At 46.1% G+C, this 14,795-nt stretch overlaps 1 protein-coding gene across 1 annotated transcript in view; it reads right to left on the bottom strand.

Annotated features, from left to right (window-relative positions):
• Positions 1-210: 210 nt before the first annotated feature.
• Positions 211-14,795, bottom strand: part of LOC146565031 (collagen alpha-6(VI) chain-like) — a 46,417-nt gene continuing 31,832 nt past the window's right edge. The window contains exons 24-40 of the mRNA XM_085292884.1: positions 14,671-14,733; positions 14,327-14,389; positions 12,134-12,196; positions 12,001-12,051; positions 11,460-11,495; positions 11,281-11,343; positions 11,138-11,200; positions 10,526-10,561; positions 10,414-10,450; positions 10,247-10,258; positions 9,487-9,980; positions 6,787-6,883; positions 5,229-5,870; positions 5,071-5,155; positions 3,425-3,570; positions 2,458-2,505; positions 211-1,015 (exon numbers count right to left, since the gene is read on the bottom strand). Coding sequence (XP_085149010.1) covers positions 840-1,015; positions 2,458-2,505; positions 3,425-3,570; positions 5,071-5,155; positions 5,229-5,870; positions 6,787-6,883; positions 9,487-9,980; positions 10,247-10,258; positions 10,414-10,450; positions 10,526-10,561; positions 11,138-11,200; positions 11,281-11,343; positions 11,460-11,495; positions 12,001-12,051; positions 12,134-12,196; positions 14,327-14,389; positions 14,671-14,733 — 2,175 coding nt within the window. The 3' untranslated portion in view covers positions 211-839. The remainder of the gene's footprint in view (positions 1,016-2,457; positions 2,506-3,424; positions 3,571-5,070; positions 5,156-5,228; positions 5,871-6,786; positions 6,884-9,486; positions 9,981-10,246; positions 10,259-10,413; positions 10,451-10,525; positions 10,562-11,137; positions 11,201-11,280; positions 11,344-11,459; positions 11,496-12,000; positions 12,052-12,133; positions 12,197-14,326; positions 14,390-14,670; positions 14,734-14,795) is intronic.

Raw genomic sequence — 14,795 nt, 5'->3', positions numbered from 1 at the left:
GGCAGGAACACAGCACAGCAGTACCGTCTTTGACCTGAACGCAGAGGTTGAACCTCGCGTGACAGGATCACTGAATATTTCATATGAGCTTTAACATATCAGGTGGATAATGTTTTAAACTTTGTTGTGCTGCGTTTATCTGTTTTAATGTCAGGTTTGGGTTGTTTTCACTGAAATCCTGAAGAGGCACACAGACACGGACACATGTCGGACTTTTATCTAAACACAAACTTTTATTCAGAAACAAACAGTACAAAATACATGCAGCTGTTTCAGAGGAGCTGCTTCAAGGCGCCTGCGAGCTTTGGAAATATTTGGATTTTAAAGGCAGGTTTTAATATTTTCAACAGCAGGGGGCAGCGTTTCTTGAGCTGGCGTTGTTTTAACTTTAGTTTTTGATGTTTCTAAATTTTCTCACAGATTTTGTTTGCCCGGCTGCAGCTGCAAAGGCACTGCACCAACGCCTGGTAGAAATTTGCATCACAGTCCTGCTTCCTTTGGCATCTGTTAAACATAATTCATAAAGGTTTTAGGCATAAAATCATTTTTTCAACACATTCTCGTGATGTCTTTTCTTGGAAGCATTTCAAGTATTTAAAAATGAAAATACCTTTAAAAATAGCACCCTGTGACATAAAAAAGATTATTCCATTTCAGTAAAGTAGTTTCAGAGGAGTGAACTAAACTAATCATACATGGGTGGAGGACAAGGCGGCTCCTTGTGTGTGTTTAAGTCTTTACACTTTAACTGCCCAGAACAAAACCCACTGTGGACGAAGCTGCTCTGAGGTCGCTCTGCTGCTGTGTCAGCTCTCAGTGCAGATCGGTGGCCCGGCGCCTCATCTGTGCTTTGACAGACAAACTCTCTCGCATTCTGCCTGCGTCGCAAAGCGGTTTTCGTTGCCTCCGCAGCCGCTGTACCAGAAACGGGAGCAGACGCTGCGTTTGTGGTCGAAGAACCACCTGACCGTGTAATTCACACAGTCGCCAGCATCCTTGCCGAGGAAGCAGATGCCTGCAAGAGGTGACAGGAGCGAGGAGGCAAAATCAGCTCACAGAAAAACAAACTCAATAAAACAGAACAGAAGAATAGAAGAGCCCTTTATTGTCATTGTACATGTGCAAAATTATGGGCGCTCTGCAACGGAGGAAGAAAATATATCAATAGTAAAGGGCTTCAGGAATACATAGCAGACAGATCGGGGTCAGCAACCTTTAACACCCAAAGAGCAGTTTGGACCCAGCTTGTTGTTACCATAGTTCATGGAGGAGCTGCTCACTTACGTTTGTGGATCCAAAGATCCATGCTTGGCCTGCCTGGGGTTGAAAGCCTCGATAAATCCACGGCGCTTCGGCGGGTACGGTTATTTTGAGCGATGAAGAATACTAACATATAATTTTATTTTTGTATTTCAAGATCACGATAATCTTCCAATTGCGAACTACAAGTTAAAAAAGAACCAAGACAATTAAAATACACTTCAGTTACTTGTCATTTTTTTCCAAACCACGTGGAGCCGCAGTATAAGGACTAAAGAGCCGCAGGTTGCGACCCCTGCTCTAGAGGAATGTGAGTGTGTGAGCGTCCTGAGTGATGAGGGTCACTCAGACCATGCCTCAGATTGGTGGGCAGGGGTCGGGGAAGAAGCTGTTAGTGAGTCTGGAGGTGTGGCAGCTGACTGACCTGAGGCGCAGACCAGAGAGCAGTGGGTCAAACAGGTGGGGGGCGGGGTCACCTGTGATGGCCCTGGTTTACTTGAGACAGGAGGATCTGGCGATGGCCTCCAGGTGTGTCAGAGGGCAGCCAGTGATTTTTTGGGGGGTGTTAATGACCCTCAGTGCAGCCTTCCTGCTCTCAGTCGTGGCCCCTGAGTACAAACACCTGGCAGGAGGATCACGCTCTCCACTGAGGAGGGTAGAGCAGCAGCTCTGGGCCTTCTTTGCCAGGGTGTTTGATTTGATTTTTGCAGACTATTATTAAATGCATAAACAATGAAGAGTGAACTGAACAGGAAGTCTGAGCTCGGATATCTGCCGTCTGCTCTGAAGGCTGGGAAATATCAGTCGTTGTCCTCACACGGTAGGCTAGCAGGACACTGGGCACAGTTTATGTATCGAGCTGCAAAGTGCAGCTGTGCTTCTTACTAATAACACTGTAACCTCCTGACACCCAGCACACTCGTTTATGTCCTCTGAAGGGGAATTTATTTTAGTCTGTATCTTTTGACCGGTTTGAGCTACCCCACTAAAAGACTTTCCCTCAGTTCTCGGCTGGTTAAACTGAAGTAGGCTGAATGTTTGTGGCTCATGTTTTGGTCAATGTCTCCCTATTTGATGATTGCAGACTGCAGGTGCGATGTCACTGAGATCATCTGCGTTCCTCAAACTCAGCGTTCTTCCCGTCATCGTAGCGAGGAAGAGAAAGGACAGTGTGACTGAGAGCAGGTGGATGCTCACCTGTGGACACAAAGCTGTCCAGCTGCTTCGTCGGCTCCACGTCCACATCTGTCAGAGACCAAACAGTCAGCAGGGAGTGCGAGCTAAAGCTGCAGAGCTTCAGTGAAGCAGGTTTCATTAGAGCACTTTACAACACCACAGGCTGAGTTACACCCACAGGGGAGAAATAAACAGCAACACAGACGGCCATAAACAGGCCAGTGATCCGAGTGTGTGCTTGTTAATGATGTGGACTCACTGACGACTGAATGTGAACCATTCGTGGTTAAAATCTGTTTGTTTTTAACTAATTAGAAACATGTCTGTAAAGGTTCTCAGTCATCCAGCTCATCGTAGTCTGAGGAGCTTGGAAAGAAAAGCGTCTGGACTTCTTTAAGTTGCTTGAAGACATTTATGCTTCTTCAGTTCTTACAGCAACTGGTTTAAGCCCCGGCCCAAGAGGGGACGACGGACCCCCTAATGATCCTGTACCTAATCACACGAGCCGAGGTATGAAAACAGGTGCAGGTCACAATCAGCCAAGGGTTTGGGTGAAACCTAACTCCACCCTATCATGTGATTTCATTCCCGACGCCTTAACACCCAATCACATCCTGGGCCTTCTGACCTCAGGGAATCAGCCTCTTTGCTGATTTGATGAAAGCCCAATTAGGATAACCGCATGTTTTAAGAGCTTTCTTTACACGTGTGGGTTCACCCAACATCTTGGTTGATTGTGACCCCCACCCATTTTCACACCCAGGCAGAGGATCAATAGGAGGTCCACGACCCTCGTAGGGACACTCCCACAGGGCTTAAAAATCTGGGACGCTCCACCAGTCGCTCTGAGAACTGAAGAAGCTTCTCGGGTGAAACGTCTTCAAGAAACTGAAAGTGCAGATGCTTTTCTTTCCAAAATGTTTTTGAATGTTACTGAGCACTAATTAGTGAGTGTGTGTGTGTTTATGTGTGTGTGTGAGTGCTCTACCTGTGAGGTCAGCTCCTGAAAACAACCTCTTTCTTTTGCTCAGAGTGTTGATGACGCTCAGGTTTCTTGCCAAGATTCCCGTCTGCTCCTGGAACCAGTTTCTCGGCTGATCGGAAATCTCCAGCTCCCAGTCTGCTGAGCCCTGACTGGACACAGAGCAGCGGCACTCGCTGAGCCATCACAATAGCTTTCTGAATAACACGTTTAATTATTGCTGCTCCGAAACTGCTGTTTACTAACATTTATGTGCTTTATATTTCAAGGCATAGAAATACTACAGTGAAACCCAACAATCAGACGACCTCATATGAACAAGAACTTGGCAACGGTGGGAAGGAAAAACTCCCTTTTAACAGGAAGAAACCTCCAGCAGAACCAGGCTCAGGGAGGGGCGGGGCCATAAAAAACAAACTGGAGTCTATTAGATAGATATGATACAAACCACTGCAGCGCAGTACTTGTAATACCTACAGCATGTTCTAATCGCTCTAATAGGATATTATGGTCGACAGTATCGAACGCTGCACTGAGGTCTAGCAGGACAAGCACAGAGATGAGTCCACTGTCAGAGGCCATAAGAAGATCATTTGTAACCTTCACTAAAGCTGTTTCTGTGCTGTGATGAGCTCTGAAACCTGACTGAAACTCTTCAAATAAACCTCTGCAGATGATCTGTTAGCTGTTTGACAGCTACTCTTTCAAGGATGTTTGATATAAAGGAAGGTTGGAGATTGGCCTATAATTAGCTAAGACTGCTGGGTCTAGAGATGCTTTTTGAGTAAAGGTTTAACTACAGCCAGCTTGAAGGCCTGTGGTACATAGCTGATCATTAGAGATAGGTTGATCATATTTAAGATCGAAGAATTAATTAATGGCAGGACTTCTTTGAGCAGTTTTGTAGGAATGGGGTCTAAAAGACATGTTGATGGTTTGGAGGAAGTAATTATTGAAGTTAACTCAGAAAGATCAATTAGAGAAAAAGAGTCTAACTTAACATCAATGGTACTAAGAGTAGCTGTAGATAATATTACATCTGTGGGATGATTACTGGTAATTTTTTCTCTAATGATAAAAATGTTATTTGTGAAGAAGTTCATGAAGTCATTACTAGTTAACGTTAAAGGGATGGTTGGCTCAACAGAGCTCTGACTGTTTGTCAGCCTGGCTACAGTGCTGAAGAGAAACCTGGGGTTGTTCTTATTGTCTTCAATTTATTTGTGAAGAAGTTCATGAAGCAATAAAGAGAAACTTATTCCAGTTAATTAGTGCCAAACAGTAAGAGATGACATTGTCTCCAGCTTATGGGTTATCTGCTTTAAGGTGTGTTTGTGTGAGCTACACAGATGTGTTGTTGATGACAAAGCTGTGTGAGTCTGTGTGAGTCTGTGTGAGTCTGTGTGAGTCAGTGTGAGTCTGTGTGAGTCTGTGTGAGTCAGTGTGAGTCTGTGTGAGTCTGTGTGAGTCAGTGTGAGTCTGTGTGAGTCTGTGTGAGTCAGTGTGAGTCTGTGTGAGTCTGTGTGAGTCTGTGTGAGTCAGTGTGAGTCAGTGTGAGTCTGTGTGAGTCTGTGGAAGCTGTGGCTCAGTGTGAGTCTGTGTGAGTCTGTGTGAGTCAGTGTGAGTCTGTGTGAGTCTGTGGAAAGTGTTACCTGTTCGTGTCCAGAGTGTCGCCTGGCTCTGACAGCTGGCTGCAGGTCAGTTTAAATGGGAGTGGAGGATAAGTGTTGAGTCCCTCTGAAATAAACCCGAACAGCCCGTCAGTGTGTGTCTGGTTACAGACGACAGGGAGATCTGAGCGTGCTCTTACTGTTGAGGGCGGAGAGGAAGACCCTGATGAAGCGCTGGGCGTAGCCCTGCTCGTCGGCCTTCAGCCTGTCGAGTCTGATCAGGTGCTGCTGTATCGGCACGCTGGCCAGCTCCTCCACCTCCATCCGGTTGTAACGATCACCCACCGTCACCACAAACAGCGCCACCCCCTCACACTTGGCCTTCTGGGAGATGTAGCGCAGCTTGGCCTGGTCTCTGTAGGCCGTCTTGGTGCCCACCACAGTCAGGACGGCCCTCTTGCTGCGCGGCTGGCCGGCCTTCAGCAGCACCTCCCTCAGGGTGTAGTCCAGCATCTGTCCCAGCGCCAAAGAGCCGCCCTGCTGCTGCATGTTCTGCATCATGTACGTCTTCATGTCTCCAGCGTTCTGGTAGGTCTGCAGGCCGAACTCCACCTTGGTGCTCTGTTGGACCAGAGCTACTCGGGCCTGGCGGCCGGCTCGGCGGGGCTGTGGACTCACGGCCAGCTGCTCCACCACAGAGCTCAGCAGCTGCCGGGCACCGGCGTATTCATCGGCCTGGATCTCCCTGGAGCTGTCCAGCACCATGACCAGGTCCACATCCGCCTGCTGAGGCAGCACTGGTTCCTGGATGAAGGCGCACTCCTCTGCACGCCTGCAGGGGTCTGCAGAGACATCAGCAGCCACTGAAAACACCTTTATTCATCCACATACGCTGCTCGTGTATTTAACGTTAACTTCATTGTAAAAAGTGATTTTTCTCATGTATTACCAAAACTGAAACAAAAAAGTCTGATATTGTGTAAGTGTTTTTCATCCAGGGAAGGATTAGACACCTAAAGGCATAAAGTTATGTATCAACCAAAGTCTCTGTCAGTGTACAGAAGTTAAATATTTAACTGTTTTTCTACACGATGAACAAAGAAAGAAATGTGTGAAATCACAGAAAAAGTTCTGGAAGTTTTGTTTTTAACTGCAGTCGTATAAAAACCTTTCATTTGTTATTGCTTAATGACTCAGGGAGGTTTTAATCAGCAGGGAAAGTCGTAAAACTGCAGCAGCTTGTTGGCGGTGAGCAGCAGATCCAACAAGTTAGAATCAAAAATGGCTTCAAGTGCACATTCAGGGCTGTGAGACTCGCAGGGGAGAACACGCATCACGTTTAAGGCCTGGACAAGTTGAATCGTTTTGTTCTCCATCGTGGAAAAATGGCTGAAAATAAAACCAGGCCAGCTTTAAAAACTCTGCACTCAGCTCTGCGGTCTCATCCCTGTGTTTCTGTCTGTGCACTCGGCCTGAAGCTACACTTGCTGCCTCGGAGTGTCGGCCCCCTTCCTTCTGTCACATATCGGTATAAATAAAGTCCCACCCCTACCTACTATCACAGTCACCTGCTGCAGAGCCGATAATGGCATCAATAAAAGTAGCCGCACGTCCTGAGAGCAGTGAGATGTGGCGATTTACATTTTTAAGAGGACTGTAAAGTCAAGCTTCCTCATATTCACTTTGATCCCACACAGCTCATCTAACTCGAACTAAAAAAGTGTGCAGTGCAGATGAGGTATGAGCATCAGTCGTTACCGTAACAGACGGCACAGCTCTTGACCCTCCTCAGGTCAGCAGCCGGCTCCTGTGGCCTCCTCAGCACCGTGAAGATGGAGTTTCCTGTGTCGTCAGCCTGAGAGGAGACAGCAGCTACCGTTACCGACCGCTTCGCTCGTTCATGACAAACAGAATTCCTCAACGACTGAAGGAAGACGACAAGCAGCTTAAAGAAAATGATGTTTTATTAAACTTTCCCTCTTCGGTCCATCTGTCTTGTATGTGCTTTATAACTGACAGCCATGAGAGAAGGCTTCAGGCACCACAGCTGTTTCTTCCTGTTGTACACTAACTTCTGGCTACACACTGTAAACGTAACTGGAGCCGCACAGGGAGACTAAGTGCACAATGAGCTGGAATGACTTTGTGCTTGCAGGCCAAACAGGCTGGGAAAAAGGCCCTCACATCATGTGCTGAGAAGGTCCCAGATGTATTGGCTCAAGTGAGAGCAAAGAGTTTAAAAGGGAGATGATGAAACCGTGGAACCCTCCAGAAGTCATCACACTGTAAGGTCTAAAAAGGAAACGGGGACACCCTGACTGTAGCATCAAGAGCCAAATGTTTTTTAATCCAAGGCAAACACTCCGATAATCTCAGGGCGCCGTTGCTGTAACAGTGCTTACTGATTTATGAAGTCCCATCTTCATCCAAACCAGATATTACGATATCGACTCCACACTCCTGTATGTTCACACTGAGAGGCATGGTAGGTTTTGTGGACAGATAGGGTGGCACGCTCGCTGCATTATTGCATCACTTCCTGCTCCTGGTGCACCACATCAGTGGTGCTTGTTCAGTTGTCTAAAGAGCAGCAACATCAGCAGTAACTGTCTGAGAAGCTGGCTCTCTTCTGCTCACTTTGTCGGTTGTCCAATTATTCCTTTGCCTCCTTTAGCACCTGGTCGCCTGGTTGTAGCTCTGGAGGCCTGGCTCCCCACAGAGCCAGCCAGGCCCTGTGGTGCTTTGCAAAGGTACTGTTGGCCTGGTTGACTGTGTCCAAAGTGGGAAATCAGGCCAGTTTGGTGACTACGAGGAGGAAGTGTAGCCTCAAACAGAAACCTTCAGTACGTTTCCCTGTGTACAGACTCCCTGGACTGCTTCCTGTGTGGTGAGTGTCGGAGAGAGAGGCTGGTCGCGTGTGTGGATTGCCTGAAGAGGAATGAGCACTTTGCCCCTGGATTTCCCTGGAGCCCTGACCCCTCACCTTTTTGTATATACACCCGGTGTGCATCAGAGTCCTGCGTGTGAGTCCTCCACCTCAATCGTAACAGCAGCTCCCATTTCATTTATTAACCTTTTCATCTACGCTAAAAAAAAGAAAAAAAAAAAGAGGCAGCACGGTGGCACGGTGGCTAGCACTGTTGCCGCACAGCAAGAAGGTCCTGAGTTCAATTCCACCATCAGGCCGGGGTCTTTCTGTGTGGAGTTTGCATGTTCTCCCCGTGTTTGCGTGGGTTCCCTCCGGGTACTCCGGCTTCCTCCCACCGTCCAAAGACATGCAGCTTGTGGGGATAGGCTGATTTGACAATCCAAATTGCCACTAGGTGTGAATGTGAGTGTGAATGGTTGTTTGTCCCTGTGTGTTGGCCCTGCGACAGACTGGCGACCTGTCCAGGGTGTACCCCGCCTCTCGCCCTATGACAGCTGGGATAGGCTCCAGCGCCCCCCGCGACCCTGAAAAGGATAAGCGGAAGCGAATGGATGGATGGATGGATCTACGCTAGTCCATGCTGGTATCAACATACTGAGTTATCCTGACCCACTGAGTCACAGCCAGACTCCTCATCGCACAGGCCGAGGAGGAGGAGTGGCAGCACTTCAGCTTATTAACCAACCAAAGACACAGTTTGAATTCATTTAAAAAACTGTTAATAAGCAGTTCTCCTTTGTTATAACAAACAAGACATAATATTTGGTTACAGATTATTACTTCAGTACTTCAGACTAAAGAAGAAACTGATAGTTGGGGTGACCCTGAATCCTTGTCGGTTGTATACAATAATGTCCAGCTTATGAGTTTTCTGATCAAAGCTGTGTGTTTGAGCTACCCCAGGGAGTCACGCACTTCACATTCCAGGCTCTATTCTTTCTACAGAATCCAGAGTCAAGATAAAATGATTAGCAAGACACCAGAACACTTTTCTTAAAGGTAACGCAGTTTGCTACTTGATTGTTCCTGGGAAAAAGTAATTTGCTTCACTACCTGTTACATTAAAAAAAGCTGTCTCACAACCACAGTTTAGTAACATGAACCTCAGGCTGCACCAAAGCAAATCCCTAACGAGGACTCACATCTCTGAGATCTTTCTCTTAGCAGAACACGAAGCAAAGACTGATTCTACTTTAGAAACGTGAGCAGGTAGACAGGGAGGCTGCAGCCCGACTGCTGTTTGTTACCTGTGGAAGGTAAAGTCTGTCTGGGCAGCATCAGCAACAGGTTTCCTACAAAAGCTGTTTTTGGTTCCCATCCCCAGATGGTCTCAGTCAGGTTTTAAGTCAGACTAAATGAAAGATGATTTTGTGCATGATGGTGCAGTTTAAAGTGTTCAGGTTAATTCATCAACATCGTTTTTTCCAACAACAGAAAAACTATGAAACATGTTTGAGAATTCATTTGTAATGTATCGTCTAATTTTAGCATGTTCACCATGGACCTGATGGAGGCTAAATCAAACTCACCTCCATCGCCTGATTAATCGCGGGAACGTTCCTCAGGGAGATGATTGCTGGGACGATGTTCAGAGCCCGGTACTCCATAATGGCAGCAAGAATGTCAGTGTTGTCCTGAGACGCTCCATTGGTGAAAAACACGGCCACCTTCCTCACCATGAACCCAGCTCGCACTCGTTTGAAGATGTTCTGACCCACAAAGCGCATGGCGGCGCCCAGCTGGCGTTTGTTGGACGTCTTCTCTAGGGCGATGTTCTTCACAGCTTCTATCAGCGCAGTCTTGCGATGGTAGTCCTGGAAGCGGATCAGGTACTTGGTGTAGGCGCTGTATCCAACCACAGCCACGCGAGCGCCTTGTGGACAGTTGCTCTCAGCGATGCTCAAGTCCTCCAGCAGGTGGAGGAGGGCGGAGCGCTGCCTCTCGAGGGCCGTCGGAGTCACGTCGTCAGACATGTCCAAGCCGAACACCAGCTCGGTGGGGTAGGCCGGACACTGTGACTCACCTGGAGGAGGTAACGTCAGGAAGAGCTGAAGTGAAACGACCGCGGTGTTGGAAACACGCTCAGGCCGATTAACAGATACTCAAAGACGACTAGTTACAAGTTACAAAGGACTTCTGCTACTCAGTAAAATCCACCAAGCAGTTGGAGACAGTTTCAGATAAAAAGGTGCAAATATGTCCCGATGATCTCAGTCAGTCGGCATCTGTGGACAAAGTCTTTGTGCTGTACTCACCATGTTTGTTCTCACTAAGAGGAGACGTACGTACCGTGTGAACAAGCTGTGTGAAGCAGAAACACATTCACTTATCACAGCGCTCGTACTCTGCAGTTTGCTTCCACAAACGTTCGTTTTAGTTTCCATCCTCTACATAAAAACTCATAAACAAACAGCTGATCATTGTTTTGCAAACGTGTTTAAAGCGATGACACTTACCACAGTTGTCCCTGATTTTGTTGATCAGTTCGCATTCCTGAGACGACAGAAAATGTTCTTTGTAACAACATATTTATTTTAAGCAGGTGAAGCGATTTAAAGGTGGACTTACAGACAGGCCTCTGCTCCCAGGAGGACCTTTCGGACCCTGGATGGAGGAAAAACAGAGATTATTGTAAGTTTATTTGGGAGGATAATGAAATGTGACTTTTATCTGTGGCTTCCACAGGGTGATGACCCGCTTCCTTTACATGGTGCCGGTTTTACGTTGATGTGGTCCCTCCCTGACAACGGAACAGGATGCAGCGTTACTGCTGGAGTCTGCCAGTCATGGATGGATCTTGTGTGATGTCTGTTCCTATGGACAGTGATCCCAGCAATTTGTGATGCTGTGTCATTACCAGCTTTTTGAACTGAAATCGTCCATCAGTAACCAGGACGTGCTCACAGCCATCTGCCTCCAGCTCAGATACCATCCTGCTCTGTCACAGCAACCCTCTGCATGATCTCGCCAAATACATCCATGAAACCTCTATGAGGTCTTTCTCTTTTCATCCTGCCTGGCAGCTCCATCTTTTAATATGTCCTCTGTCTAATTTAATTTAAAAACTAAATGAGCTTTTTCTTATTGAAAGATTTGCTTAGAAGATAACATCATTCAAAGAATTATTAGACGTGCTAATGAGAGTGAAGGTAGGCAGGTGAAGATGCAGTTTAAACGTACTTTGTGTCCTGGATATCCGTCACCTCCAGGCTCACCTGGCTTTCCTGGCATGCCTGAGTTCCCCTGTATGGGTCACACATAAATCACAGAAGAAGCAAAAAGCCAACGTCTCAGTGACGCGACATCAAAGAAACCTTTCTTACCCCACGACCCCGGTTCCCCTTGGATCCTGGATGCCCTTTCGGTCCCTTCGCACCGTCGTCGCCCTGAAGACAAAATGCCGTGTCTCAATCACCACAGAGTCCAACATACTTCTAGCTTACTTTGGCTGAACCACATGGTGGCATCAAAGTTTTAGTGTGTGGAAAATGGAAGGACTCACCGGTAAACCAGGGTAACCAGGAAAACCAGCATCTCCCTGTACAGAGAAAGGAAGAAGCAACGATTTCACGATTAAGACTTTCTAAAATGTTCGGCCACATGTGTAAATCTGTTTTACCCACATCATTGTCCAGCTGAACAGCACCAAAGACATCCCCATGCCTATGCAGATGATACTAAGCTGTATTTTTCCACTAAGCCCCCAAATCTCAACAGCCTCCCAGACCTCAATCACTTCACCACTGCCAGTGAAAAATGGACGAACGTTCCTTTTTCTGAATCCTGGTAAAACTGAGGTTCTTCAGGTTCTTATGAAAACTTGGGAGGGAACATTTTGGATTGTGCCAGCACAGAGCTTGGGTGCGGGTCACCAGTGACACAAACCACGGTGTATCCTGAGAGAACCAGAACATCTTCTCCTCCATCAAACGAATAGCTGAAACTAAAACCATGTGGCGTTCTTCTTACTGCTTTTCATTGTTGATGAAAACAGAATTCATTCAGTTTTTGTTGGTTGATGTCAAATTAAGGTTCAGCTCTACCTTTGAACCTTTCGGTCCTTCAGGTCCAAACCCGTCACGACCATCCAGACCCTGAACACAGAGAAAGTCTTGCATGAGATAACTGCATTGAATTACAGATATACACAAGCTCAGCTCATGTTCGGGATCCTACCGGCATTCCTCTGGGTCCTGGTGGTCCCAGAGCACCCTTCACACCTGGTTCTCCTGGTTGGCCCTTAAATAACAACCATGGACATTTCTCCATCAGAATTTACACCCCCATCCAACAAAACCCTGCCAAAATATCTTTCCATTTATAAATAAAGAGTACATTATTTACAGGCTGAATCCAGTTTTATTCACATTTTAAACGTTTAAACTGCTGCTGTGGTTTATGGCCACGATCCTGGGCCATTTGACCCAGCGTTTTGAGTTTTTATACATTTGGATGTTTATGGTTTATGTTTAAGTTCATCAGGTTATCTAAGTTCATTTCTGTTATACTGAGGTTGCTGTTGTTTATTACAGTCCCCTGGTGTCTTCACCCCGTGTGTTTAAGTCTCCCTCAGCCTTCACGTGTTTCATGTCTGCGTGTCATTATGCTTCCTGTTTTATTTTGAAGAGGTCTGGTGTCCCATGTTCATTGTGTTTAGTTTCACTTCCCCTGTGCCGTCATTGTGTTTCCGCTTCATCACCTCCTGTGTGTATTTAGTGTGTGTTTCCACTCATTCCTCGTCCAATCGTCTGCTTTGTTTCCATGCCTCTAGGTTTATGGATTCATGTCAGGTCTTCAGGTTTCTAGGTCCTTGTTCTAGTGTTTTTATATTTAGCTCACCCAGTTTAGGTTATTGTTAGTTTCTCCTTTGCCTTTTGTTTTTGTGCTGTTTACTAGTGATGTGACGTTCTGTATCGAGGCTTGCTTCATTTATGGGAGGAGCTGAAAATGATGACGTCCGCAGCCTCGCTGCCCGGCTGTACCACGTGACTGGTTCATGAAGTGGTTCGAACTTTGCCGCGAGCTATGACAGCGATATAAACCCTCAGACTTCATTCAAAATGTGGGTGTTTGATGGAGAGTTGCGGTTAGAGAGAGTTTGGAGACCGTTTGGAGGTTTATGAGAGTGAGGAGAGAAAGTCAGGAGAGAATGGAGCCAGCTAAGAAGAGGAGGATGTCCTCCCCTGTGTGGGAACATTTTGATCTTATTCCTCCCAACAAAGTATGTACATTTCTACAGAAGATGTATTGTCATGATACTGATGGTGCAATAAAACTTATGTTGAGCTGTCTTGACTTTTGTACAAGGTGAAGTGTTTGCTATGTGCCAGGGAGCTGGGATATAACAACAACACCTCATCCATGCTTAGGCACTACAGAGCTTTGCATGAGAATAAGAGGAACACCGATTGTGGAGCAAGACCAGGTGAGCCATCAAATGCAATGATAATATAGCATGCAGTAATGTTACTAAATGATATAACAATATTATAGAGCTGTTATAATTTACGTGTGTGATATTTATATTTGTGCTTTGTCTTTATTGTCTTTCCTCAGGAGAACAATCTCAAATAGATGAAGACCTGGTCAGCATGGTGATTGAGGACTCCCAGCCATTTAGCATTGTGGAGGACAAAGGATTCAAAAGATTTGTTAAATCATTAAATCCCAGCTATGTTCTCCCCACTAAAGGTTATAGAAGCAGTGAAAATTTAGTTTTTACAGAATAAAATGTGAACAGGCAGGACTGAGGGTCAAAGCCTCAGTGTGTAGCTGTCCATACCTCAACGTTACAAAAGCACAACTACTGTCCACACCCCAACCACACCTCACCTCACAGTAAATGATCATTTCCATTTCAAGCATTTCCAAATAATCATTTCCCATACTGCCACTATAAATATACACAGTATACTGCCATCACTACAATATACATGTTTTACACACTCCTTTTGTTGTTGACATTTACAGGCTGTGTGCAAAATGCCACACTCTTCAAATTCATGCCAACTAATATTTTTACGTCCAGTAGGTGTCCTGCTAGAGCAAATGAAGCTTCATGAAGCTTTGCGCTGGGGTGAACCAATTGGATGAAAAGCTTCAGTGCTTCATGAAGCTTCATCTGCCCATCACTACTGTTTACCAGCCTACAATAAACAGCTCGCTTTCAGCTAATATTAAGTCTGTTTCCACTATTATCTACTCACATTCACACAGTTTGCTTCAACCAGACTGTGACACAAAATCTCATTGGGGCCATTAAAGCTTGTAGTTGGATAGGGGTTGGGTTTTGACTTCTACCCGCTGGCTACATGGGTATTCTGGTTAAAAGCTTTCCTGAATGCAAAGAAAGGAAGCGATGTCACCCACCTTCTGCCCATTAGGGCCAGGACGTCCAGGTAGCCCTGGTTCTCCAACAGATCCATGTTCACCCTGTGGAGGAGCAGAGCTGCCACTGTTCACTCTATTCACATCATGCAAACACTGAACATTCTTTATGTTGCAGCCACTGGAAATACTTCTAAAGTCTTTAAATGTCTAAATGTTTAAATGACCTTTAAAGCAATAATAATAATAAAAAAAGCAATGTTGGTATTTTTCCTCATGCAAAACTCCCTTTAATCAGACACATGCTTCATTAGAAAAACACAATCAGTACATCATAATTGAACTCGTTGGTCAGTGCATGCATACAGCCTAGTTGATGAACGCACCTGATTTCCTGGAAAACCAGGTGTTCCTTTGGGTCCAGGTTCCCCATTGTCCCCAGCAGGGCCCTGCAGGGTCATCACAGTTTGATAACTGGTGATTATTTACACCTCTGCTCTTCCAATCAATG

Source organism: Mchenga conophoros, linkage group LG11 (genome assembly GCF_057382185.1).
Source record: "Mchenga conophoros isolate Kocher_MC1m ecotype Shallow Benthic linkage group LG11, M_conophoros_male_GT1.1, whole genome shotgun sequence".
In the NCBI taxonomy this organism is placed as follows: Eukaryota; Metazoa; Chordata; class Actinopteri; order Cichliformes; family Cichlidae; genus Mchenga; species Mchenga conophoros.
The sequence above is the reverse complement of the archived record's forward strand: the minus strand, read 5'-3'. Positions and strand labels throughout refer to the sequence as shown.